Raw genomic sequence first — 27,255 nt, forward strand, 5'->3', positions numbered from 1 at the left:
CCCCACCCCACCCAGCCTAGAGACAATAGCATCCGAGGTCCCCCAGAGGAAGGAGCGGGGATGGATCTGATTCCACTAGGAAAAGCGTGTGCCTAGAAGTGGTGCTAATGGGAAGAGATGCTGTGATCCAGAGGAGGATGATTTGTCACAAAGGGTAGCTGGCTCAGTGCTTTGGGCTGGAGCCGTGTAGAGATCATTGGAGAAGTCATTGTGCACAGGGAGCCGAAGATCTATACAAACATGCCTGTTCGCAGAGGGCATGTGGCACCACAAAATACATTTTTGGGTACAATCATACGAAAATTTGAAGGGCAAAGTAAGTTCTCTCTCTCTTTCTCTCTCTTTTGATACAATAGTTTGGGTCTGCTTGGGATTAGATAAATAGCAGCTCCAGACTGTTTTAAGTTTATAGGTTGGAAAGGAAAAACAGGAGGCGAGGAAGGGATCCCGAGGAGCCTTGCTGATATTCTTGCTGATCTACATTACAGTTTTCTGTTCCCCCTCATCTTAGGGGGCAGTTGTAATTATTGACTGTATTATATTTTGTGTTGTAGCTACTGTACCTACATTCCAGCTGTTCAGCATATCATACAGCGGGGATGCTTATGCAATATCCAAGGAAAACATTGCTAGCTTTTTTTTTTTTTAACATAAATCAGAACAGACAGACTTTGATTTAGAGGAGACAAATAACACCCAGAGGAATTGTTAAGGGAAAAGTACTCTTATTAGCTCGTCTTTGGCACTGCATTTTTAACATATTTATCAGTGACGTTTTTGTTTATCATTAATTTATGGAAGCTTAAAGTATCTATTAAATCAATGCAAATACATCCCCAGGGATGCTGCTGATCTAGTCTATGTATCCTTCCCTATGCAGTAGTTTACTACCTGTCAAAGATATTGAAGCTTTCATTATTTTTCTTTTCATTCCAATTTACTGTACATCTAACACTTGAAACTTAAAAATAATTTTATAACAGCATCCAAAGAAACAGTATGTTTGACACACCTAATTTAAATATTTAGCATGTTTATAATATATCAGGCCACTACAAAAAGAAACTAAGTTTAGCTTTTACACTTTGCAGTTCCTTCTCTAAATGTATCTACAGCAAATTTAATATTCTTGTAACTTGTGTAAGAAATAAAGGCCAGATCCTACAAGTTTTACATATATAAGTATTGAAATCAATGATACTATTTATGTTAGTACGGGGTTACAGACTCAGGCCATTGAATTGTGTGACTTACTGTTGCAGTGAATAAAGCTAGTGAATAATACAATCCTTTAAATCACTAATACAATATTATTGTGAAAATTCAGCATAATATGAAGACAGTGGGGAAAGTATAAAATGCACTTTTTTCTACAAATGTTTTGATGTGTTAGAGAACAACATATTTAATTAAAAATACTAATATAGGGTCATACAATGCTCACATAACTCATGATAAATCCTATTAAAATTGTGGGGTCTGTTTGTGTGAACAAGACAAGCAGGACTTCATAAATGGTAATAACATAGCAATTGTATCAAAGCTGAATAACCATTTGTAAATGGGAGCAGTATATAGTGCAATTGTGAACAGAAATAAGTAGAATCGTTATAAGACAACTTTGATACATTACTCTCAGGTGAAAGTTTCAAGAGATATGTGTGGCTTAAGCATATCATTTTACACATGTAGTTGAGACCAGAATTTGACCCAAGATCTTTTACTATATGACTTGTAATTTCCTCATGCTGTAATAATTTTAGCTCATAAAAACTACACAAGCAACTGAATTATCATATTACATTTATTTTCTTGGGAGTGTAATTGAAAACCAGATTAATGGCTTGATCCTGCTCATATTCAAGTCAATGGAAAAATTCCCATTGGCTTCTGTAGTGCAGGGTTGAGATCTTTGGTTTGGGCTTGATCCTGGCAAGATCTCATGCAGATAAAACTCCCACTAACTCTTCAGTGGAGTTTTCCTCAGTAAAGACTTGCAGGACTGAGCGAGCCAATAGTCTGGATTTCAATGACACTGAAAAAGCTATTACCAATTTGGAATTCAACAAGAGATTTGCAAAAGGACTTGTTGGATCTGGTTTTATTTTCTTAAAAGCCAACTATCTTCATATTTAAGGTATAACAAGTGTATTGAAGTTTCTTTAAGAGTTCTGGGTCAAGATAGCTATATTGAAGATCTCTACATCACAGAAATCATATGCAAAAAATAGGTAATAGGTTCTTCAACATCTGTCCTTGCGGACAATAGTTCATGGAGTGTTGAAAAAGTACTGAAAAAATGCATCACTTTCTTGTATTGCAGATAAAAAATTCATCATTGCTAATGCTAGAGTGCAGAACTGTGCTATCATCTACTGCAATGATGGGTTTTGTGAGATGACTGGATTCTCCAGACCAGATGTCATGCAGAAACCTTGCACCTGTGATTTCCTTCATGGGCCAGAGACCAAAAGGCATCACATTGCTCAAATTGCCCAGGCACTGCTTGGGTCAGAGGAGAGGAAAGTGGAAGTCACTTATTATCACAAAGATGGTAAAGTTTCTAAAGATTTTTAATGTGTTTGGGGGACCAGTTGTCTTGTAAATAGGTTTTTAAAGAAATTTCTTTGACACTCTGGGCAAAATCCTCAGCTGGTGTAAACTGGTGTAACTCCATGGACTTCAATGAAACTACAGTGATTTATACTATCTGAGGATCTGTCCCTATAAAATCAAATTTTGGTATTTATCAGGCCTTTCTACACAAATCTGTCTATTTAGAATTGGAAGAAAAATCCCCATTTTACTTATTATATGACCAGTGTACAAAAAAATAATGAACAACTTTTAATGGTACTAAAATAAAGAGTCTGACTCTTCTTTCACTTTCACTGGCATAAATCAGGAGTAACTCTAGTGCAATTCTATTGACTTCAGTAGTGTAAAACTGGTATACATGAAAGGAGATTCAGGCCAGACAGTTAGTTTCTATGGATGGTTTCGTATCATAGACTGTAGTAACAACATACAAGTGCCAGAGGGTTAGAAAGGAGATTCAGGCCCAGACAGTTAGTTTCTATGGATGGTTTCGTATCATAGACTGTAGTAACAACATACAAGTGCCAGAGGGTTAGACTCTGCTACCCACACTCAGCTTGAGCAGTATCTTGATGTAAAAAGGATATCTGAATAAAGTGCTACTCATCCTGAGTTAAGGGTGACAGAATCTGTCCCTTGTTAAGTGAAACGTAATTGAGAAAAAGTGAAAAAAGAAGAGGCAAATTCTTCTCCTAGTTGTGCTGTTGTAAATGCTGAGTAACAACTGAAATCCAGAATGATGCTGTTGTAATAAGGAAGGATTTAGGTCCCATCAAAACTGAAGGGAATTCAGTCTCCTCCTTCCCTCCCCAGCCCTCAAGGAAGAATGCAGACTGAACAGAATACCATTTGTATTATGATTGACATATAGAAGAAAGAGTAACACAACTATACTGTTATATATTTACTGTTGAAAGCATGAAAGGAATATGTGTCTGTGTGTTCTGAAAATGATGTATCTGGATATGGTAGTACTACAAAACTAATTATGATTCTTTATAATTAGGTTTAAGAATTTTTTCTGATTATTCAGCATTATTTACAGGAATGTCTAGCTTCAAAGAGGTCTGAGTAATGTTTAAGTGTATGGTGTTCTATGTTCTGTCCCTCACTGTGTATATACTCAAGAGAGAAAGCAAAGGAAACTCATATATTCAAATGTTGAGCTTAATTTAGTTTTGGAGACATGCCAGAGTACTGTTGGCATTAGTTTCAGAACTGCAACGACAGAGGCTCTCAAGCTTTAAAGTCACAGAGCCAAATTCTATTCTTAGTTATTATTATTCCAGAGTGACACCAATGAAGTAAATACTGTTATTCCAGATTTATCCTGAAGTAATTGAGAGCAAAATATGGCTTACAGGTTACCCCCTCACATCTGATATTTTAAAAGTATTCTCCTTACTCTTTGGATTCTCATATTCTCTCTAGAGTTAGACCCAACCCCAAACCCTGGATCAGAACATTTCCTTTCTTTGGGGAAGTTCAGATCTTGGTCGAGATCCTCACCTAAGGTAGAGCTGCTTTGCTCAATTGATTTAATTGAGGTTCTGGCCTTCTGTGTCTTGTGGAAATTTTTAATCTGTGTATGTTAACATGAAATATAAAATAAAAGTAGCATTGGAAGTGTGAAACACCGTAGCTAACTTTGAAGAAATCACAGCCGACAGAGCAAAGCACTGGCTTCCGGGTATGATCACTCAGAAGTGTTCTTCCTGATTCAGTTTGCAAAAAATGATTAGGGGGTGGGGTGAGAAAGAGGGAAATGGTATTTACTTAAATAATTAATAAACTATCAGATTACCTTTTTAAAAATAATACATTTCTGAAATGCTGAATTACGATATTATGCAACCTGACTCATTATAGAACATTAAGAGTAAAATATAAACAAGGCAAATGTTTATTTTCTTTTCCACATCTTACTTATTTTTTTTTTTCAGTTTGCAACATATAATTTATTAAATTATAGAGCATTTAGGGGAAGATACTGTAAACAGTTATGCACAAGAGTAACCATACTTTCATGATTAGTCACTTTAAACTTAAAGGTGATACCCATGTCCGTATAGCTAATGCTCAGCCATGGGTTTGCAGAATCAGTCCCTTTAGAAAGCCACAGATAGTGTTTTTAACAAATTAGAACCTAAATCCTTCAAAGATTTACTACTGGGCAAAATAATTTACCATGAGCATTAATACACTTCAATAAACCTTTGCACATTTGGGCCCAACTTTTGGAACTTAAATACAGAGAATTAAGGGATTGCTATTGCATCCAAGCTGTACTGAACCATTGATTTCTAGGCAAAACAGCCCATTAGTTCTTAAGAAATCCCCATAGAAATCTATTATAGTCTATGACCCCATGCTATTTGCAAGCTAGCAACAATCATTTGGAGCCCAATCCTGCATTCTTATTTCATCTACAATTCCCACCAACTTCAGGGCAACCTTTGGATGTGGAAAAAAAAAAAAATCCAGGATTGGACCATTTTTTGGAGACCACTTCTATAACTTGGCGACAAGCTGGTGGCAATTCTATTTATTACACATATATACTTTTTTACATTCTTTCTATATTATCTGTAAGTCCTTACTATAAGAAAAGTATGAAAACATTTAAAAAAATCCTAACTAGCAATAGTGTTTCGTAAAATTAAAATGTAGTATAAAAACATGTTCAATATTATGCTGGGTGTAGATACTCTCAGATTAGTATTATAGTGTTTATTAGAGGCTGAAATGTTCTATTTTAGTTTTCATAAAAAGTGTATGTATGTATTTTATATATACATAAGCTTGGCAGAATTCAATTTTTAAAATAATTTGAATGATAGAATGTTTATTTTAAGCATGTTTTCCAATTAAAATTTTTACAGTTGTGGGAAATTATTGGGTGGGGTCAGATAATTATTTAATGAGAATAGATATTGAGATTTAAAAAGTTAAAGATTTATAACCATTAAAACACAAATTGTCATAATCACATCACATGTCAAATATATGCATAGTAAATATCCTTAAGTTCTCAAACACAGTTTTTCTTACTTTGCCTATCTCTACATTATGATTATTATTGATGGAAATATCTGTGTGTATGATGAAATCAAAGTTTACTAGCATTACTAACATTACTGCTAAAAATCTAATCCTTTCTAGCATATATATATATATCAGTGAAAGCTTACTAGGACCTTTTTCAAGTTTCTGAAGTGGGCAGCAAGGTAGGGTGCAGAATTGATAGCTCTGATGACTGCTCATTTTGTATTATGCAGGGTTTATTTTTTTAAAGTGCTCAATCCTGTGAACAGATAGGCATGTAACTTATTCATGTGAGTAGTAACAGTGAAATACTCAATGCTTAAAGGTTTGATTTAATCTAGATACTAATTAAGAAAATGCATATATGTATAGACATGTTGCATAGCTACACACAGTATACTTCTGTACAAACACAATATATTAGTGATTCTCCAGCTTCCAATGGTATGAAGGCCACAGTTCTAGCTCAGAAGAGTTGCAAGATTTTGGACTTTAAGCCTGTCAATGATGCAAAACTGAATTTGGGGGGGGGGGGATTTTTTTTGTAGCAGGCTGATTTTAGAAAAATGGTAGCTGTTGGAAGCTGCACAGAGGTTTTGAATACTGAAATAAATCCTGGGATGATGGATTAATGAGCAGAATGCAGGTGAGATGGTCAAAGGTGCATGACAAAGACTAAATGATCATTTAGTTCCATTAATCAGTTACATGGCTATCACCATTATGTATATTTCCCTCTACAGTATATATGATGGGGAGGAGAATATACATGATAGTGTGTCGTAACAATTTTAATGGCATGAATTTGGGATGACATCTTTATTAATCAAGCTAGAAAGATTTACCCCAATTTACCCAAAATTTCAAAGGTTTTTGAATATTTACTCCTAATCATCCTGCTTGTATGTCATAGAAATCTGAAAGGTATTTTTATAAGAAATAATTCTGCTAATATAGCATATATTTTCTTTATTTCCCTTTCTTCATTCTTTGTTAATAAAAGTCTTTGCATAATACAATCATTGTTTCTTAAGTCCTTAAGTCATTTGTTCCAAAAGAACCTGAAGAAGTGCTCTGTATAGCTCGAAAGCTTCACCCATGTTGTCTGTTCCAAACAAGACAATTATGAGGTCACCAAAAGGATTACAATTTTTTAGGGAATGATTAGAGGAGGAGATGGACTCCTAAAAACTAAGAGCTCAAACATGTATCTCTTACTTACACGAGTAGTCCCATAAATCACTGGAACTACTCATGGGAAAAAGGCTGTGAGATTAGCCCCTAAATTCCATTTTAATGCAAATGTCCTCATTAATAAAAAACTTGGGTAGATAGATGCAGGAAAAAAATCACAAGCAGCATCATTTCGAAACAGAATGTTTTTTCAAAGTTGCCTGTGAGGCATTAGCAGTTGTTTAAATTAATAAATTATACTCTGAATTCATAGCAATCTAGTACAGTGTGTTCCTTACTGTTTATAACTTCCTCTCCCCAACTGGTTATCTAGAGTATATGATCTGTATTAGATACATTGGAAGGTAAGATATTGTTTATCCAGAGTATAAATTTTTGTTTTAATAAAGTTATTTGCAGTGGAAGTGTTTGAAAGCTTTTCCTTTGAGGACTCCATTTTACAGTTTAAGTCATTATTACATAAAGCATCCTGACAACAGTAAAATATTACTTGAAGTGATAAAGCTGTAAAGTTTTTGACACAAAAACTATAAATTATACAGAGATTGAGGATGGGCATATGTTAATCAAAGTATATTGTCACTGCATACTATTTTGGCATGTGTTCTGCAGACAACAGTAGGATATAACTAAAAATATAGCCTAAAAAGTCTGCTTATTAGTATGAAGTACAGGAGTTCTTTAACTACTTTACATTGATGCAGATATTTTATGGATAGAAAGCACCAATGAAGGATGTAATAATGACTAAAAAGATGATAGGAGGAAAGTGTGGTTTCAGATAGTTGTCTTGATGTTACAAACAACAAGAAGTACTTGGCATTCATCTAATTTGAGTTATTCAGTGTGCTAGAGCTGACTGCAGAATAAAAATATTTGTGTTTCCAAAACTCACCAAGGTTCCAAATTGATGGTTTCCAGATCTCTAAGTTTTTTAAGTGCTCCTTTTCAAAACTAAGAAAAATAAAATGTACCAAAATATTGTTTAAGTTAAGTATTACTGGTGTCCTGAACCTAGTCAGAAATGTCAAGGCATTTTTGAATAATAGGTATATGCATTCCGCTTCAGCTCCAGCAGACATTTGATCACCTATTCACTTCTGAATTGCCCTGAATTGATCAGTCAATTTAAACAAGGTAAGCGCAATAGGCCCATGAGGGCAGACCCTTACACTTGCATGGGCCTCAGTGTAGTCAATGGGACTTGGCCTTGATGCCAGGATATACCAGAAGGGATCCGACTGCAGAATTCAGAACTGACAAAAAAGGGAAGAGAAAGTGGAAATATGCTAATATCATGACACTGTAGGAGTTCTTAGTAAAATAGGAAACATCATATGACTGCAGTTGGATAAAGGAAGTCTTATGCTTTCACCCCTCCTCCAACTCTCCCAGAAAAACAACAAGAAAACCCTTCTGTACCTATGAGTTTTTCAAAACGTTCTAAAAGCTACTTATAAGTGTGTGTACATTAGGATATCATGCAGTGTTCTGGATTGAAAGCAATGGATATGAGCAGCCTTTCTCCACAGAACAGGTACAGCACAACCATTTGTACTTCAGACTTTGGCCTACCCCCACTTCACTATGACTGTACCCCGTAACTATCTCCACATCACAGAGCCTTGAGCTAGAAGGACCAGCTGTAGTTCAGTATCCATTCACATTCAATTTTTGGCACCTTTGCTGATAGTAGTTAGGATGGGGGGTGGGTTCCCTCTTTCTTTTCCTTCTTCTCCTTCTCTGTGCTTTGACTGATTTTTTTTGACTGTTTACACTAGTTCACTAGGAATGGGACTGAAATCACAAGACACAGAATGATTAGGAGATAAAAAACTTTCAGTCATCCTGAGCTGTACTGGGATCAAACTAGTTATTTAGAGGTGATGGTCGATATCATTTCTACTCCCCTGAATCATCAAGTTCCTCAGCTTTTACAAAACAAAATGTTGTTTTAAACAGTTGTAGTTAAATTGAGTTTATTATAAGGATTTTTTGTGGGAGATAAGTTGCTCTCTCCTTTCCATGCATTCCTGCTAACTGGATGTCTAAATGAGGGAGAACAAAAAATTAAATTATCTTCAAGGTTAGTCTTTCTATCAGAACTCAGGACCTGATGGGTATTTTTGGATATATCTGATCTTAAGATATAGAGAAAAGCACAGCCAGTAGCAATTGTTTTCTCAGTGGGTAAATCCACTGGTGATGCTAATGGTTGGTGCAAGACCCTCTCTACTAGTTTAGCGCCACTCAGGTATAAATAGGGGAACTACAGGCCTGGTGGTCACAGAGGAGACTTTTTCATACACTCTGGATTGAGAAACTGCACTACCCTTGATCAGGATGGTTCATAGAAGAGGTTTGAGCAGTAGACTGGGGAGAAGCCCCTGGGTTCTGCAACTTATACTGATCCAGTAGCCTAAACCTTCCTTGATGCAGGTACAGAGAATCAGTGGTTGCTGTTTTAGCCTGCAGGCTCCAGGAGTGGTGAGACAGGAGCTATATACACACTGCAGCCCCACTGCCTACACTCATTATGTGCAGGAAATTGTATTTTATCCCTCCCAACCCTTGCTTAGTGCTCCATAGGTAGCCCAGTTATTCAAATTTTGAGCTGGAGACGAGAATTTCAACCTTTGTGCAAGTAGTGGGCAGGATTTTTAAATGACACACATAACAGTGCAATGATTCCCAATAAATGGCAGAATTACTGTAATAAGTCCTTCCATGATGCAGTGGTGTTAAGGTAACTGGTGCTTATGAAGTTATTAGCTTGTGCCCATGAGCCACCTAATGCAGTATCTTGTCTCTGAAAGCAGCAGTACCAGAATCTTCAGAAGAAGGAGCAAGAAACTCATAGCAGGCAGATGAGGGGTAATCTGACCTCTATGAAGATTTCATCTTAATCCCTCTTAGTTAGCGATTGGTGTAAAACCTGAAGCATGCAGTTTTATACCCCTTAAGTACTGTTTTTAGCATTAATTATTATAACTTTAGCTATTGTTATTCATGAAAATGGCCAACATTTTTTGAAAGTTTCTGTAGTCTTTGTTAGGAAAACATCCTATGGAAAGGAGTTCCACGTTCTAATTAGGCATTGCACGAATAAGTATTTCCTTTTATCAGTTTTGAATCTGTTTCCCTTCCGTTTCATTGAATGCCACCTTGTTCTTGTGTTATGAGACAGGGAAAATAGATCTATGTTTTCGATACCATTTTATATATTTGTATCATGTCCACTTTTATTTGTTTCTGTTCTAATTGCAATCATTTCACTCTCATATGCAGAGAGTTTTTCCATGCCCATAATCAATTCTTTCTTGTCTCCTCAGTCTTCAAAAAGAGGCTCAGACTGGGCAAATAAAGTAGCAGATTTAAAGAGAGACATTGGGGTAGAGACATTGCTTTGGAAGCGTGTAGCTGTGACCTTAAGCATTGGATGTTATTACACATAAGCTTTAGAATGACAGTTGGATAGTATATGTTTGTAACATTATCACTCTGCACTATGTGATCTCATGCACAGGAAAGGGGATAGTGGTGGTGTTTCTATTGTGCTGAGTTTAATTTGTTTTAGGAATCAGCTTTATAGCATTCCATATAAATTAGATTTATCTGAATACTTCTCCATGTATATATCAGAGTACTCCATATTCGGACCAGTTTCCAGGCCAAGTACGAACCTGCCTAATCAAGCAACAGAGGGCTAAGAGTAGCAGTGGAAGAGGCTTGCTGATTGTGGGAGTGGCCAACTCACCCTGAAAGGAACACACACCAAACCAATCAGAAGGGCAGCTGTGAACCCAGATCTGAGTGCAGAGTGGATACACATATATATGTGAGTTCCACTGGCCATAGTAGGAAGTCCCCTCACCAACAGACACACACAAGAGAGGGAGGGAAAATTCTAGGCAGCTGGATCACATTGTATACAGTGGTACCTTCAATATTTGCAGACATATCTTATCACAAGTGAACACATGGACAAAGGTCTTCCGAGTTTCAACAGTTTCATGAGGTAGATCACTACACACTACATTGTCCAAGAACTAATCTGTGTCTACCAACAGCATGCATTGTATCACACACATTTTTCTCCCTAGACACATGTATACACCAGTATAGCACCACAGTGCATTTTCAGTAAACATAGAAGGATTGGCTGTGGCTGATGTCTTTGAGGCTGCTGCTGTATATTACTTCCTATCTTCGCTTTCAGTGTGGCTCGGAAACTGGAGTAACTTCTTGATCTGACTTGATCAGCTTTGCAGAACAATGCATTAGTATAGGTTGTGAAGTAACTGGTAGAGATCCTGGATATACTCTTTATGCTTTCTGTATAGCTGAAGTAACTTAGTCCTGACTAGGAGCTACACAGGTGGCTGCACAGTTTGGATAATAAACATGAAATTGGATTTAGTCCACACAAAATGGCCTATTTGACCCAGAAATACTACAAACCAGGAGGAAAATTATACCCAGACCCAGACCTAGCTCCTCTTTGGAAGGTCCACAGCTGCCATTGCAGTTAGTCTCAGTTCAAGATTTGCTGGTTAGTCCATAATTATAGTCTGTTTTGGGGTGACTCCATATTTGAGAGATTATTTCTGAAGTTATAGGTGCAAATGCTGTTTATTTTAATGGAGCTTGATTTTTGGTCTCTGTTTTTCTATATATATTTTAATTTCAAAAAGTTTCAGTTATGTTACTTTTAGGAAACATTGCACATTATGTAAACATGTTTAAAAGTTAAATGGAAATTTCATGAACTGGGAACCAGAATCCACTCAGCTCCTGATATAAAAATCTGTTTGACCCCCTGCATTTCCACAGGCAACCAAGTTAAAGCTACCCCAATAAACTACTAGTACTGCACCACTTTTTCATTTCAATTTTCACACCTTTTTGCATTCTGTAACCACAGTGAAGTCTCATTGCTCAAGCTCACCTCACAGGTTAACAGTCTGAAACAAAGCTCAGTGTCAAAAATGTCAAAGTAATGATAGAATAAAATTCACAAAGGGGAAAGTTAGTAAGAAACCTTGTATGTTCTACTAGTTCATCAACTAGATGCAGTTTTAGAGGGCCATATTATAATTTCTTCTGCTGATGCCCTGTACTATAGCACTGATGTATTATCCAGAAAAAGAATATGAGGGTATGGGTGTTTTCAGCAAAGAAAAGCAGTCACTGAAGCCGCCAGATGACTGTTTAAAATGTCAATATTGTTAACTGTTTCACTGCTGATATTTTGAGCAGAAGCTTCCAGCTAAGAGCATTTAACCCAGAATCCCAAATTACCTCCCAAACATTCTTGGGTGCTGAAATCTCTCACTACCCAAACCTTAACTTTCCCCCTTGCAACTTCAATGATGTAGCTACACATAGTCAATACAAAAATCTGTAGCACACTGAAAACTGGAAATACAGGGATACCGAAACCAAAGTGAATTTAATACTAAAATAAACAACATACATGGCTAGTATTTTTATTTTTATTTAATTCAATAAAAATCACCCATATTAAATTTAAGTGAAACCACCACAGAAACTCAAGCCTGCCACACAAGAGAGCCAAACAAATCAGAGGGCCTTGACTCAGAATTAAGGTCCTGCTTCTCTGGTGTACCTGGACCTGTGACAATATTAAAAAATGTTGGGCTCTTTAAACATATTAGTATAGGATGCAGACACTGCCTGATTCTGTTCCCAAAAGTACCACTTCCTGAGGGACATGGGGGTAGCTATCATTGATTTAAAGACACAGGGTCTGATTTCCAGAGATAATAAATACCCACAGTTCCCATTGACTTGAACTGCATTTGTGGGTGTTGGCATTCAGGTGTTTCAAATTCAGGTTCATGGTGTCCTCTAGGGGTCTATGATGATGCAGGTATTTGGAGACAGTGTCAGCTAGTAGTCAAGTGGAACATGTGTTGCCGAAGATGCTTTTAGATCAATAGCACTTTACATAAAAAACCTATAATCAAAAAGCATCTGGCAAAAGAAAAACCCATTATTTTAATCTACAAAGGTGGTTGTTTCAGATCAAGAATAGACAAGTACCTTCTTTCTGTCTCCCTGTCTTTCTCTTTTACCCAGTTGCCTGAAAAGCAGTTAAATGTCATGTAAACAATGCTCATACTAAACCACACATTATGAAACATTTACCTTGAGATGTTCCTGGACTTTGGAGTGTGCACCATTTTCAGAGTATTTATTTGTTAGAGGGTTCTCTGCTGATTTTCATTCAAATCAATGTGATTGTATCTCTGTAAATTTCTCCCTTTCAAAACTCATTTGTGCCAACCTGCCCTGCTCCTTCCTCTCTGAAAAAAAAAACCAACAACACAGGATAATCTCATTAGTATTTTGCATGTTTGTGGCTATTCTACAAGAAAGCAATTTTGTTCTGTTTGCAGAAGAATAGGAAATACAGTATTGCACAAATCCTATTTTCATTGTATTTGCAGTAAACTATTGTTACAGTTCTTCTTTGTCTCTTTCCTTGTAAAGGTGGCTTAGGACTCACAGATAGTGACATTTTTAATAACAGTAATATAAGTAAGGAAATTTTATCCTTTTGCAATTCTAAGCATCTGCCAATGTTTTCAGACTATAAAATATAACATGAATCAATTTAACACAGAGATCTATGAAACAAAAATTATATGAGACCTTGCAGGATGTGGAAGTCCATGTATACTGGTTGTACAGTGTGCCACTCTATTCAGGAGAGATGTAAGCTTGACATCTAGGATGTATAAGATTGATATATATGGACCAGATCCTGAGGTCTGGCTCAGGAGTGCTGGACACAGTTCAGGAAGGTGTATGAAAAGATGGTCTTAAGCCACCTTTTCACTACCTCATTCCTGGGCCAATCTGTGCTGGTCCATTCTCTTGGATCATCCTCAGGCTTGCTTTAAGTTGTACTTGTTGTCTATGGCAACAGGGACAGGCAAGTAGGGTAGCTGCTGTAATATAACCCAAGGTTCCTCCTGTACTGGGGAGATCTTTGGGACCTTCTTAGTTCAGACAGCTGAAATCTAAACATTGCTTGGACATTATATAGTTCTCATACATTGAGAGAGGCAGGTATGGCCATGTAGAAGGCTTATCACCAATTTAGTGATCCTGGATGCTATTTTCTTTTGATTAAGGACTATCAGTACCTCAACTGCAGTACTAGGTCTAAGTAGAAATATCACAGGATTCAGCTAAGAGCGTTATTTTGATTGGAAAGATAGGCATATGACATTGACAATAAGATCTAGATTTGAAAACAGACTTCAGATGGAATATGAGCCCCAATTACAGATATAGAAAAGTTATTTCACTCTCCTGGGATCTAGGAGGTTCTTTGAGTCATCTACTTGTGAAACTGCCAAAATTCCACTGTCCCAGTGGACACAGACTATAAATTAATCTAGATATACTATAATTTCCAAGGTCTTCTCTAAGGCTTGGTCTACACTACCCCCCCCAATTCGAACTAAGGTACGCAACTTCAGCTACGTGAATAACGTAGCTGAAGTCGAAGTACCTTAGTTCGAACTTACCTTGGTCCACACGCGGCAGGCAGGCTCCCCCGTCGACTCCGCGGTACTCCTCTCGCCGAGCTGGAGTACCGCAGTCGACGGCGAGCACTTCCGGGTTCGACTTATCGCGTCCAGACTAGACGCGATAAGTCGAACCCAGAACTTCGATTTCCAGCCGTCGAACTACCTGGTAAGTGTAGCCAAGGCCTAACAAACTTTCATCTTCATCCAATCACAAGAAACCATGAGTCTAACAGTGACTTATATGGACACATATTGATTTCAATGATTAAAGCAATAAGTCTCTGACTGATAACTTTGAAACACAATATAAGTTTATAGTTCCAAGTCATCATTCTCTGCAGCATTCCTGCGCTGTTACCTGCTTTCCCCCTCTGCCTCCTTTCCTAGGGCCGCATATCCACAATGTTCTGTAATCCTCCCATGGAGGAACAATAGCACTATGTGTGTGTATTTTATATATCGCCAAACTAAAGCTACTTGCTGAGAATGAGTGAGTCCCAGGAATGATGAGCAGAACCAGAATATAACATGATAGTCAGGTGCAACTAACTTTTGCAAAATAACAATTTGTCATAGAGCAAAATAAGAATGATTTTTCGTCCAACATTTAGGAATTTAGGGTCAGATTCTTGGTGCTTCAATGGGGCCATAAAACTGGCTTAACCAGCTACCTGGAGATTCCCTATGAGGAGGAGGAATCCTGATTGGTGCAGTTGTATACTGCTCCCATTTCTAACCTCTGGTGAAGGGAATATTTCCAGGAGAAATGGGGTTTATTGAGGGCACCTCTACACCCTGGTGATCCTCTGCTGCCAAGATAGCCCGTTGGGTCTAGAGGCACTTGAAACTAATTTAGTACACCCCAAGACTGCTCAAAATTATACTGGGGGCCAAACTGGTTCTTGGCCAATCACAGGATCAATGGCAATCCAAAAGTGGAATTAAGCCACCTTCATCTCTTCCCCTTGTTTATCCTGTACTGATACAGCTGCATTGGAGGACTTCATGCTTTCAGAATTCCAAACAGAGACTAGGATCCCCAATTAAACAACACAAGTATTTCTGGTGAAAACATACAAGAAGAAACCTGTAGCTACCTGACTCACACTGTATGCATTCTCAGCTCTTTTCAAAGCGGAACAAAATAGTTTTGTCATTTGCAAACTTTTGATTTGCAAATTATTTTAAAGGTTATACTGCTGCTATCTAAAGAGAGCCATGAATCAGACATACAGTAGCTGTGACTCAGTCTTACACTACATTATTTTTTTAACAAACTGCTTTGTTTTGTTGTGTATTATTTGCCTTCAGCTGATTTTGAATGTGTCTCTTAATTTGCAAGAAGGTTTATTTTCTCCTGATAGATGAAAAAAGACCATAAAGAATAAATGAAGTTCTGAAACACTAGCATGTTGCTCCTTTAACAAATTTGTATAGCACAGTCTCCCCTTACCACACTGTGTTTCACTAGAATTCTGAATGTTAATGGGAGACATGTACACTCATCAGTGGGTAAACAGACCCCTCTGCCTGAGGTGATATATTCTTTCTGCCTGGGCTGTCTCATCTCTAGTTCTGATAGACTGACAAATAATGTTCTGGTAGGATAGTCCCACACTGTAAATTGTTTTCCATCTCAGATCTCTTCCTTCGTTTATACGTCACTCTTTCTAAGAATTGACATAGTGATACAGCCTAATAAAACTTAGGTTTCAGAGTAGCAGCCGTGTTAGTCTGTATCCGCAAAAAGAACAGGAGTACTTGTGGCACCTTAGATTTAAATTTGTTAGTCTCTAAGGTGCCACAAGTACTCCTGTTCTTCTTTTTTTAATAAAACTTAGTTCCCTGGTTCAAGTGAGAATCTTCATATAAGTAGTGGTCGGTTTACCTTTGACTTATGCAGGCCTTCTTGCAAGCATGGGACAGGCTCTAACTAATATATGTCACTCTTCTACAGCAAAGTCCCCTTGTAAAAGTGATACACTGGTCTTTTGTAGCCTCATGCATTTATGTTTTAACTGTGTCTCTGCAGATGCACAGATAGATCAATTGCCTTTTTAAGTTAGCAGCACAATTATGGGCATTCGCTCACATTTTTAATTACACTAATTGGAATTCAGTATTATTGTACTGAATTTTTCTTGCTGGAATTTTGTAAGTTATTTCAAAATATAGTTAAAGATTTCACATGGTATGTGTGAGTGTGCATGTGTATAGAAGTAATTAAGTGTGGTTAATACTAAACACGGAATGATCCATTTCCATCAACAAGGTTTGATGTGTTTGAAATCTCAACCAGCTTTCATGTATAATATACACAAGATTTCATATGACTTGTACATACACACTCGAGTCTTGTGGAATCTTATGGTATTATACATGAAAGCTGGTTGAGATTTCAAACACATTTCTCATGTCTAGGTTGTAGGTTGCAAATGGACCATTCTGAAACATCATTACAACTATCCAACTATGTGGCTATTCTATGGCTTCCATTAAATGAGCTGATGGTTTCAGTTGCAGACCGATAGTGCCATTTGTGATAGAGACTAACTCATCTACTTATTAGCATCTTTACTGGAGGCCAAGGATGGAATGGCTATGCAAACTAACCTGCCCTTTGACATTGAATGAAGTTTCCTCTAGCTCAGACATCGTGCACCCTGCTGGATGTTTAGAGACATGAGCAATGGCAATACTACTACCTGTTACTTTTTCTGTGGATAACTAAAGATTTCTGTCTTTGGACTCCACTTCTTGCAGCATACTGGTTTTTCTTTGGCAGTTTCTCATCCAAATCTATGCACGTGTCAAGGGGAAAAGAGGCCTCCTATTCTGTATTCCTAAAATAGAAGAATTAGAAGAATAAGTTGGGTGGCTCGGTGCATAGTAAAGCTAACTGTGATGTGTATTTTCTTGTAAATCTCAGGCAGCTAATCAATTGTCTCCTCATATTTAGAGATAAACACAATTGCTGCTGACATACAATTATGGTGTCCCTGGTATCCATTATTCATCACTCCATCTACACTGCTGAAGATGTACTGAAAACAGATCTTCCAAGTAAGAAATATTCTTCACACCATGTGGAATTCTCTTAACAGTATCAGAGTGTCTGGAGTGAGATAACCCTGCCGAAACACTTTCCTGTCTCAGTAGAAAAAGTTCACTGCCAAGGTTTCCTTATCTAGGGCACAGGGAGAAAGGAAAATCTTTGTTCTCTATTTCTCTTCTGCTGTCACGTCTTTCATTTCTTTTTAAGTACACACACACACACACACACACACAGGTGCTTAGTTACTTCTAATCTCCCTCCCCATCACCATGTCCTATGGCTCACTTCCCCTGTCCCTCTGATCTTTACCAGAGGCATAACCCCTTCTCATGTTACTCTCTTGAGGGGCACTGCAGTTACATCCTCTTAGGGTTGCTGCTGCTCTAGTCTGCAGGCACTTACTTGCTGTCCCTCCTCCCCAAACCATGCAGATAACAATGCAGTCTGTCTTTCAAAGTACTTTAATGCCTTCTCACAAGAGCTCTACACCTCCAGATGCCAGAGCTGAGCCGCCTGGCACACATCAGGATCTGGTCTATAAGAAGCAAATCCTAGCAAAGGGCAGGGCTTCTTCTTAAGAAAGGAGGAGGGAATTTAGTAGCTTTGAAACCTAGCTAAGTTGCACAGTCTTTGGTTCTTACATGGGAGCTGTCCCCAAGCGCCTCCTGCAACCTGCCTTATTCCCCACACAAAGGCCAGGGAGAAGCATGGACATTGCACTCATGGGAGTGCAGGGATTGTTCCTTCCTAGTGCACCTAGCAACTAAACCACCCTCAAAGCAATTTTCCCTCTATGTTCACACCCTGACCTGGCCAGTAGAACAAGCTGGATGTGCCTGGGGGAGCAGGCTGTACCAGCCTAGTGGCTTGAGCATGGTACACTCACACCACAAATACTGTGGTGCTTCAGGTGAGACTGACACCTGCGACACAATCCTCACTGAAGTACCCCACGGGGCAGGGAGGTTCTGTGCCATCCTGCTGTGCCCAACTTAGCAATTTTTATTTATTTATAAACTGACCAGTATGGGTCTGAGAGATACCATAGGTGAGCTTAAGACTAAGGTGGCTTTAAGCCAACCTTGTGCCCTCCTGATGTTGAGCTGCTCCAGGACTTCCAGTGTAATTTAGACAGCCCTGGTAGCCGGTCTAAGTTAGGCAGCCTCCTGGGTCTGCTCTATCGTCCCCAATGCCACCCTGAATCTGTGCAGATTTAAAAATTTTATTAAGATGATGTTAAAAAAAAATAGTGAACAGAGTTTGAGCATAGAAGTTTCTGGTTATCAGGGAATAACATACTACATGAAGCAGCATCACCCTCAACATGCCTCTTCTGCCCCCCCCGTTCTCTCCCCGATGAAATCAATGAGAATCTTTCTGTTGATTTCAATGAGCTTTGGATCAGGCCCATAGATCTAGCTGCTGCCAGGATACTGAAGACACTGTAGTCTGACTCCTTTCTAGTGGCCACATATAATACATTGAGACAGAGGGACAGAAAGGAGACAAGATGGAACCTTAGAGAATCCCACATGAGAAATCCTTCTGGATCTCACTTGCCAAAGGGAGCATCATTTACACCCACTCATTGTTGCTAGCCAGCACCATCTCATGATCAATAGTATAAGGTCAGAGGACAGATACAACAAGCTCTTCAGGATTAAAATGAAATTGCAGTGTGTACTTTTAGGAGGCTACAACAGTGTTATGGCTACTCAGCAGATGCAAAGAGCAAGACGTACATAATAACATTGTGATGCTTCAGCAGCCCCACCTGTGGATTCCTGTAGCCCCACAGCATTGCAGTGCAGTTGGGAAGGAAGATTAAATAACATGCTCCCAGAATATTTATAATTGAGGGCTGCAACTCCATCTGTGGGTCGGGTGATATTAAAAAAAACCCCACTACTCAAACCAGACACTCGCAATTTAAAATATCACCCAAATTCAGTGGAATGACAACCTTATTATGTGCAGTTAGGGGACATTATTCCTTATGTTCAATCCTTTATATTTATTTGGACAATGGCTGTTAAATAAATGTCAAGTGACTATTCAAGCATATTTGATGAGTATTAGCACTGATAAGTTCCTTAGCTGTATGAAGGGGGTCCATAAGCTTCATTAAGTATATTCCCACTAATTCAAAGGACTTTAAAGATATTTTCATATTATTAAAAGCTTTGGCCCCTCATTCTTTACATATTTGACACTTTAAACTAAACTAAGGTCTGATAGTTTCTTGCTTAATTTTATTTTTAACTATCCCAGTTTGTTGTAAGGTTATACTACACAATCTGCTCACTGATTTTCTAAGAGATGTGGCTTCTCACCCTGTTCCCATCATGTCAAGTAACAGCAGCTGGGATGATCTAGCAGCATTTGAACTTTCCAAGACTGGTGGCAAGTCACCTACTTCTGAAATTCAATTCACTTAATGACACGCCAGGCCCAAATCTAGGAGATTACACTGCAGTATTTGGAAAGTATTTATTTGTTTGATTTTATTTTTAATTAAGGCTTGTCTGCAAGGCACGTTACTGCACAGTGAGTCAGGGTATAAATCTACAGCACACCAAATTGCTGCATGGTAATGTCCTCTGTGACCACAACACAGTGAAAGTTTGGAGTGTGGCTTGGCTTACTTGAAAGTGTAGTAAACCAGGTTCGTTTTCTGTTTTTATAAGATTGCCAAAGAGTATATGTATTAGTTTGTTATTATTGGTCTCCTGGACTGTAACAAAATTTCTATTGTGGTGTTGCTAATTAATATTTGACTGCAAACACTGGCTTGTTAGTTTAGGATGGTTCTTGCATGCTTTACTCTTGACACTGAAATTTGTATAGGAACTCTACAATATCTGATTTTTAATATGACATATTTCCTTGCCTACATTAGTAACACAACCTCAGAATAGTAAAACAATTAAAAAAAATCTGTTTAATTTCTATTATGTATGCTCTTTGTCCAAGCTCAGAGAAATGCAAAATACACAATAAAAGCAATTAAGTCAGTTTCACTTTTGACACCTCAGGTTTTTAATGCTGCAATCTGGAGTTGCAAGCACTACAGGAGAAAGTGTATTTGTTTAAAACAGAAAGTGTTTACTGGGATTTGAAAACCATGGAAATATTTTATTGGTCTTTGGCTTCATAAAAGTTTGTTTTTTGGAACCAAACTAAAATGGCTGCCATTTAAATGTACACTGAGGCAGTGTTTCTTAGATATGCAGTTTATTAAATCTGTTATAAGAGAAAATATGATGTGACTAAAATAGTTCAGATAAGCATTATCAAGTGTAGCACTAACAGACTTCACAACAATTTTAAATTTAACCACACTGCATCCTCTCCATACAGAGACCAGTTCTCAAAAATTATTTCCTAGCACGGTCTTTTATTTTGGGGGGATAGGGGAGTGGGGGAAGAGTTGACAAGGCCTAAGTTAAAGCACTGTGTTTCAATTCTAATCACTTTAATCAGCACTTCAGTCTCTCAGTGGATAAACTATAAGGCCTAATTTAAGTGTTAAACTGAGAAAACTGAATCATATATAAAACATACTTGGCCACTGAAGTCCTTCGCTGCTGACAACAGCCCTGGCCAACGTGGCAGTGGCATTTGTTGGTATTCTCTGAAGTAACTGTTGTTTCCCTGGAATGCTGGCACTCATATTCACAGATTCCAAGGCCAGAAGATACCACTGTGATCATCTGGCCTGACCTCAGGCCAGAAAATTGACCCAAAATAATTCCTAGAGCATATATTTTAGAAAAACATCCAATCTTGATTTAAAAGTTGCCAGAGATGGAGAATTCACCACGACTCTTGTTAAATTGTTCCAGTGGTTAATTATCCTCATTGTTAAAAATGTATGTTTTATTTCCAGTCTGACTTTGCCTAGCTTCTGCTTCCAACCAGTTTCTCCGCTAGTTTGAAGGACTCGTTATCAAATATTTGTTCACCATGTAGGTGCTTATAGACTAATCAAGTCACCCCTTAACCTTCTCTTTGTTAAGCTAAATAGACTGAGCTCCTTGAGTCTATCACCATAAGGCATGTTTTCCAATCTTTTAGTCATTCTTGTGGCCCTTCTCTGAACCCTATCCAATTTTTACACATTCTTCTTGAATTGTGGACACCGGAACTGGAACCATATTTCAGCAGTGGTCAGACCAGTGCAAAATACAGAGGTAAAATAACCTCTCTACTCTTACTTGAGATTCCCCTGTTTATGCATCTGATGATCGCATTAACCCTTTTGGCCACAGTGTTGCACTGGGAGCTCATGTTCAGCTGATTATCTACCATGACTCACAATTTTTTTTCAAAGTTACTTCTGCCCAGGATAGAGAGTCCCATTCCATAAGCCTGGCCTACATTCTTTGTTCCTAGATGCATAAATTTATCCATATTAAAACATATATTTTTGCTTGTGACCAGTTTACAGAGTGATCTGGATCATATCTGGTTATCAATGACCTGCCCTCCTCAATATTTACCACTCCCCCCAATTGTTGTCATCTGCAAACTTTATCAGTGGTGATTTTATGTTTTCTCCCAGGTCAGAAATAAAAATGTTAAGTAGCATAGGGCCAAGAACCAATCCCGACAGAACCCCCTTGGAAACACACCCAATTCCCTCTTTACAATTACATGTTGAGACCTATCAGTTAGCCGGTTTTTATATCATTCTAATTTTTAATCAAAATATCATGTAGTACCAAGTCAAATGACTTACAGAATTCTAAGTATATTACATCACCACTATTACCTTTATCAAACAAACTCATCAAAAAAGGTATCAGATTAGTTTGACAAACCATAAACCCACTTTGTTTGACATTAAATATATTATGCCCTTTAATTCTTTATTAATTGAGTCCTGTATCAGCTGCTCCATTATCTTGCCTGGGATGAATGTCAGACTGACAGGCCTATTATTACCCAGGTTATCCTTTTTAAATATTGTCACAACACTCGCTTTCTTCTAGTCTTCTGGAACTTCACCAGTGTTCTAAGACTTATTGAAAATAACATGTTATTTATTTGTACTGTAATTGTTCTTTGAGATGTGGGTACAGATATGTATTTCACTCAGATGTGGGCACACCCAGCACAACAAAATAAGATAACTTTGCTTAGCAGTACCCATTGGGTACTGTCTCCTCTGTCTCTCTTAATAGGTCCCTCCCAGGGCTATTTAAGGGTGGTGCCATCCCGAACCCACAACCTTTGTAGAGGGTTGGCTCCCTCCAACCCCATGACTGCTCCGCTCTATTGGCTAGATAATTCTATTGGGGAATTAATGCGAGCGGCAATGCTAAATTCAAGCAGTCTTTGAGCTTAGGGGTAAAAATCAATTAACTCCTATTAAGCATGAGCAATCAGCCTTTTTGGGGTGAAGCAGAGAAAGGTTTGGGCAGGCAAAAAAAAAAAAAAAAAGAAGCCTCCAAGTCAGATTAAGTTCTACAACTGTTACTCTAGTTCATAGGCTGCAAAAAGCAAGTGCAAGTCCAACAAGTTGTTGGATCTTGGTAACTGTGACCAATTTCCCAGCTCATACCCAACTTCACCCTCTGCTTTGGCCTTTAGAGGCCTGATTCAGAAACCATCCCTACAGTGTTAAGGTGGTACAAAGGCCTCTGTGTGCATCTGTACCACTGCTGGCCCACCCGCATAGCTGAAGGATTCTCTACACCAGGAAAAAATTCACCTAGGGAATTGAACAATTAGGACTGTAATTTGACCCTACATTTGATGCAGACTCCATATGACCTTTCTTCTCACTCTTGCACATCTAAACAGGGAACTTCACAAATTGGTTTAGTCTCCTAGCAAGTTTATCACCATCTGCCATGGTGATTGTCCATGCAAAGGTTATAAGAAAAATAATTTCTAAATGTGGAAGGAAAGAATAAAGCAGCTGCGGTAAAGAAGAACATATTTTTTGCCAAATTCTTATTCCTGCCTTTTCTGTTGTGTTCTCAATCCTTTCAGCAAAGACTTCAGTGTTATTTTTCTTTCTATAGTACAGAGCATGCAAAAGAAGGTATTTAACATTGATATCGACTTTTTGATTTGTAAAAAACAAACATTATTGTATTAATTTGCAAACTGTTTTGCATGTTGCTAATACACAAGACATCAAACAGTGATAGCCATGCTCAAATTTTTGCTCAGTACAATGCGTCAAGTGAAAATAAGAGCTGGACAAGCATGAGAAATCCTGCCTGGTGAGGTTCCAAGTTAGCCCAACATGCAAGGGTGGTTTGAGCTTTCTTAACAGTGCTAGAAATTTTAAAGGGAGAGAAAAAAAGATGGGGAAGGAAGGACGTGGATTCTCTCTTCTAACTCAGCATAAGTTGAACAGCTGGCATGGGGCATATGCTGTGCATGAATCAGTTGGGCACACCTAACAAATAGGTGATTACTCATGCAGTTTGCTGGTTAGCCAGAATATCAGATTTTTTTTTAAAGGAGTAGAGTGGGTTTAGCTATAGTTTTAAACACACAATGGACCAGACTATCAGAAGTGCTCAGTTTAATTTGGACACCAAGGTATGTGGCCAGATTTTCTAAAAAGCTCAGGATGATGCAGCTGAACTCTTTTCAAAACCTGCCCATAAGCGTTTTGGTGGGAGCTGCTGGGTGTGAAAATCTGGCCTGCATTTAGCTGCCTAAATGTGGCCTGGTCCCCACTAAGCCCCCACTTCGGACTAAGGTACGCAAATTCAGCTACGTTAATAACGTAGCTGAATTCGAAGTACCTTAGTCCGAACTTACCGCGGGTCCAGACGCGGCAGGAAGGCTCCCCCGTCGATGCCGCGTACTCCTCTCGGCGAGCTGGAGTACCGGCATCGACGGCGAGCACTTCCGGGATCGATCCGGAACAGTTGAACAGTTTTGACAATCTGGCCTCTCTATAGGTGCTGAGCTCTTGAAAATCTGGCCCAATAAGCATACAAGGAGTTCAGTGGTACATTAGCTTTTATGATCATCATGTAGCATCTCTATCTTTTATTCTTAAGTCTCAGATTTGGTGTCTAATCATTTTTGAGGGAATGGAATTTGGTATGAGGGCTTTGAACAAGAATTGCCTTTTCATCATTTGCTGCATGTCTTTCCACTGTTAGCTCTACAACTAATATCCTTGGATTCAGAACATGGCTCAGTAAAGCAGCAGCACAGAGACCTTGTTATTGTTCTGTAAAATGTCCTCATTAGCTCAATCTCCAGCATATAGCAGTGAATACATTATTCATTCATGATGGTACCCCTGTTAGATGTGCCAATATCAGCTTCCAGGCTTAAGGAAATTACAGCAAGTGGCAGGGCAAATACACCTAAGTCTATGATGCATGCAATTGTACATATTTATTTTATCTATAGTAATTAGATTTAACTAAGCACCTGACACTCTAGGTCTCAGTTAGAATTGTGTGCAATGTCAGCAAGACCACATGAAAGTCATCTGGTTCTGGGTTTCATTACAAACTCAGAAATCAGAGCAGATCAATCAAAAGATTGGATGCAGCACTTTTGACTGGCCGTGAGCCCTCTTCAGACTACCAGTGTCATGCTTCCAGGGCTCCGTTACTACAGCTATCCATGGAGGGCATCCTATTATTAAATATTTGTATTATTGTAGCACCTAGACCTTGACCAGGACCACCTTGTGCTAGGTGCTGTACAAACGCAGAACAAAAGGAGAGCAAGAAGACTTCCACTGCACAAAGGAAAAGCAGCACAAGCTAACACCTCCCGAGGCTGTGTTAACAAGTATTCAGCTTCCTGCTTGAATTGTGAGACAACAACAGTGACGGCATCTCCCTCGGCCCTGACCCATCAACTTTGCATAGAGAGTACCCAGTAGAACACTATAGAGGAGCTTTGGTATTGGGGGAAGGAAACACCTTTCTTCAAATGCAGATTCTCTCTATGCACAGATGTGAAGGGCAGCCTAGAGCCTCAAATTACATGGCTAAACCCACTGTGTTAGAATCAGGATTAGAACGCAGGAATTCTTGGCTCCCAACCCTGGGTTTCAGACCACATCTCTCTCCTTTGTAAAAACACTCAGAAAGTGTCCATAGACATGAGAGCTACAGTAATACACCTCAAAGTATTGCAGAGAATGCACTGGACACCAACCTGAATGTACTATTTGGCATAATTAAACTTTGGATAAATTATGGAAGTATAAATCCTGAGCAGTTATGGGAATGTTTCACAGTTTCAACTCTTCTGACTGGACATATTGAAATAAATCTAGACCTTCAATCTGATTTACAACTTAATATGGAAGCTTTTTAGCTGGGGAACACACAAATTGTCACGGAACAGGCCTAGGTACTTCCTGCATCTACAGGTTTAATCAAATCAAAATGGAGCTCACAAAGGTGCCATAAAAAGAACAGCTGAGTCATAAAAATCTATTTCAGCAGGCAAATTCCTTACAGGAATTTAAGCAAAGTTAGCAATAAACATTGCACTTGGAATCCTTTTCTATATTTTCATGGTACAGACTCAGGGAGCCTGATATTATTATTAATAGTTTACAATTAGAACTGGTCGACTATAAGGACCCCCCTCCCCAATTTACATAAAAATCATCTCCTCATTTTCTGTCTGAAACATTAACAACATATTTTTGACAAGCTCTATTTATAAATGACAAGTCTAATATTTAGAGATGTGTTACTGTCACAAAATTTAGGTCTGAATTGAAATAGCCCAGATTTTGGGGAGCGGGGCAGGAGGAATAGAGGGTGTAGGATCTAGAATTTGGAGTTGGCCCATTCCAGTGGACTATTTTCAAAATTCACATCTATTATAGCTGATTTGGGTATGTTTGAATCTGGGGGCTTGGTCTGAGTCTCTCTCTAATATAATGTCCTCTCCAATTGAGTGGTTTAGACCCATGGAGCTCAATTCTCAGTTACTGATCTGGCTGCTTAGTCTGACAAAAGAGCCAGAAAGAAAATCTAAAGTGGCAGCACAGGAGAATCCTACTGTGGCATAGCAGGAGGAGTGAGAAGAAAGCACGGGAAAAGGAGGGGCAGCACATTGCACATACCACTCCAGCTGGTCATGGACTAGTGTAGTGACCCCTAGTGGACAGGTACAGCCAATGTAACATAGGCTGCTTTAAGTTACACCCATTTCTGTCTCTGATCAATCAGGACTATGGAGGGACAGGGAAAGTTGGAACAGAGTCACGTTCCCCACTCACTCTCTTCAGTTGAGCCAAGCATGAAATAGGCAGAGCTGCAGCTGAAATGCAAGGTTTCCCCCTTTAAAACATTCTAAACTCTGATTTTCTTCCCATTTAATCTTCAAAAAGCTTCCATATTTACAGGTATAACAAAATGTCAGACTAATGATTTTTCTGCAGCGGAGTGAAAATGTAAACTTTGAAGTGGTGGAATGAGATTTTGCTGCAAATAAATCATTTAGATGCGGTGGTTTCTTGATGTACTTTTGTTTCTCGATATTTAAATAATTTCATCTCTTTTTTTAAAAGAAGTCATTCAGGAGAAGATAATTACAAATGAAGAAGAAAAGTAACCCTGTACATTTTGATGGTAGCAAAATTAGATATTTATGAAGGGCTGACTTGCTACAGGTACAGCACACAGATTCTGTAATTAGCCCTATAACTATTCATTATTTACCCACAATTGAATTTTAACTACACTGAGCCAGCTTGCCTGGGCAATATTACCCATGAAGAATGTTCAGTCTATACTGATCAGTGTGAAGGTACTGAACCCTCTGGGAATCAGTGGGGTTGTG

At 38.5% G+C, this 27,255-nt stretch overlaps 1 protein-coding gene across 1 annotated transcript in view; it reads left to right on the forward strand.

The window, feature by feature from the left end:
• The first annotated feature begins 240 nt into the window (after nucleotides 1–240).
• The window catches only part of KCNH7 (potassium voltage-gated channel subfamily H member 7), a 333,075-nt gene continuing 306,060 nt past the window's right edge, over nucleotides 241–27,255 (forward strand). Inside the window, exons 1-2 of the mRNA XM_054043274.1 lie at nucleotides 241–316; nucleotides 2,324–2,554. Coding sequence (XP_053899249.1) covers nucleotides 241–316; nucleotides 2,324–2,554 — 307 coding nt within the window. The remainder of the gene's footprint in view (nucleotides 317–2,323; nucleotides 2,555–27,255) is intronic.

Source organism: Malaclemys terrapin, chromosome 11 (genome assembly GCF_027887155.1).
Source record: "Malaclemys terrapin pileata isolate rMalTer1 chromosome 11, rMalTer1.hap1, whole genome shotgun sequence".
NCBI lineage: Eukaryota > Metazoa > Chordata > Testudines > Emydidae > Malaclemys > Malaclemys terrapin.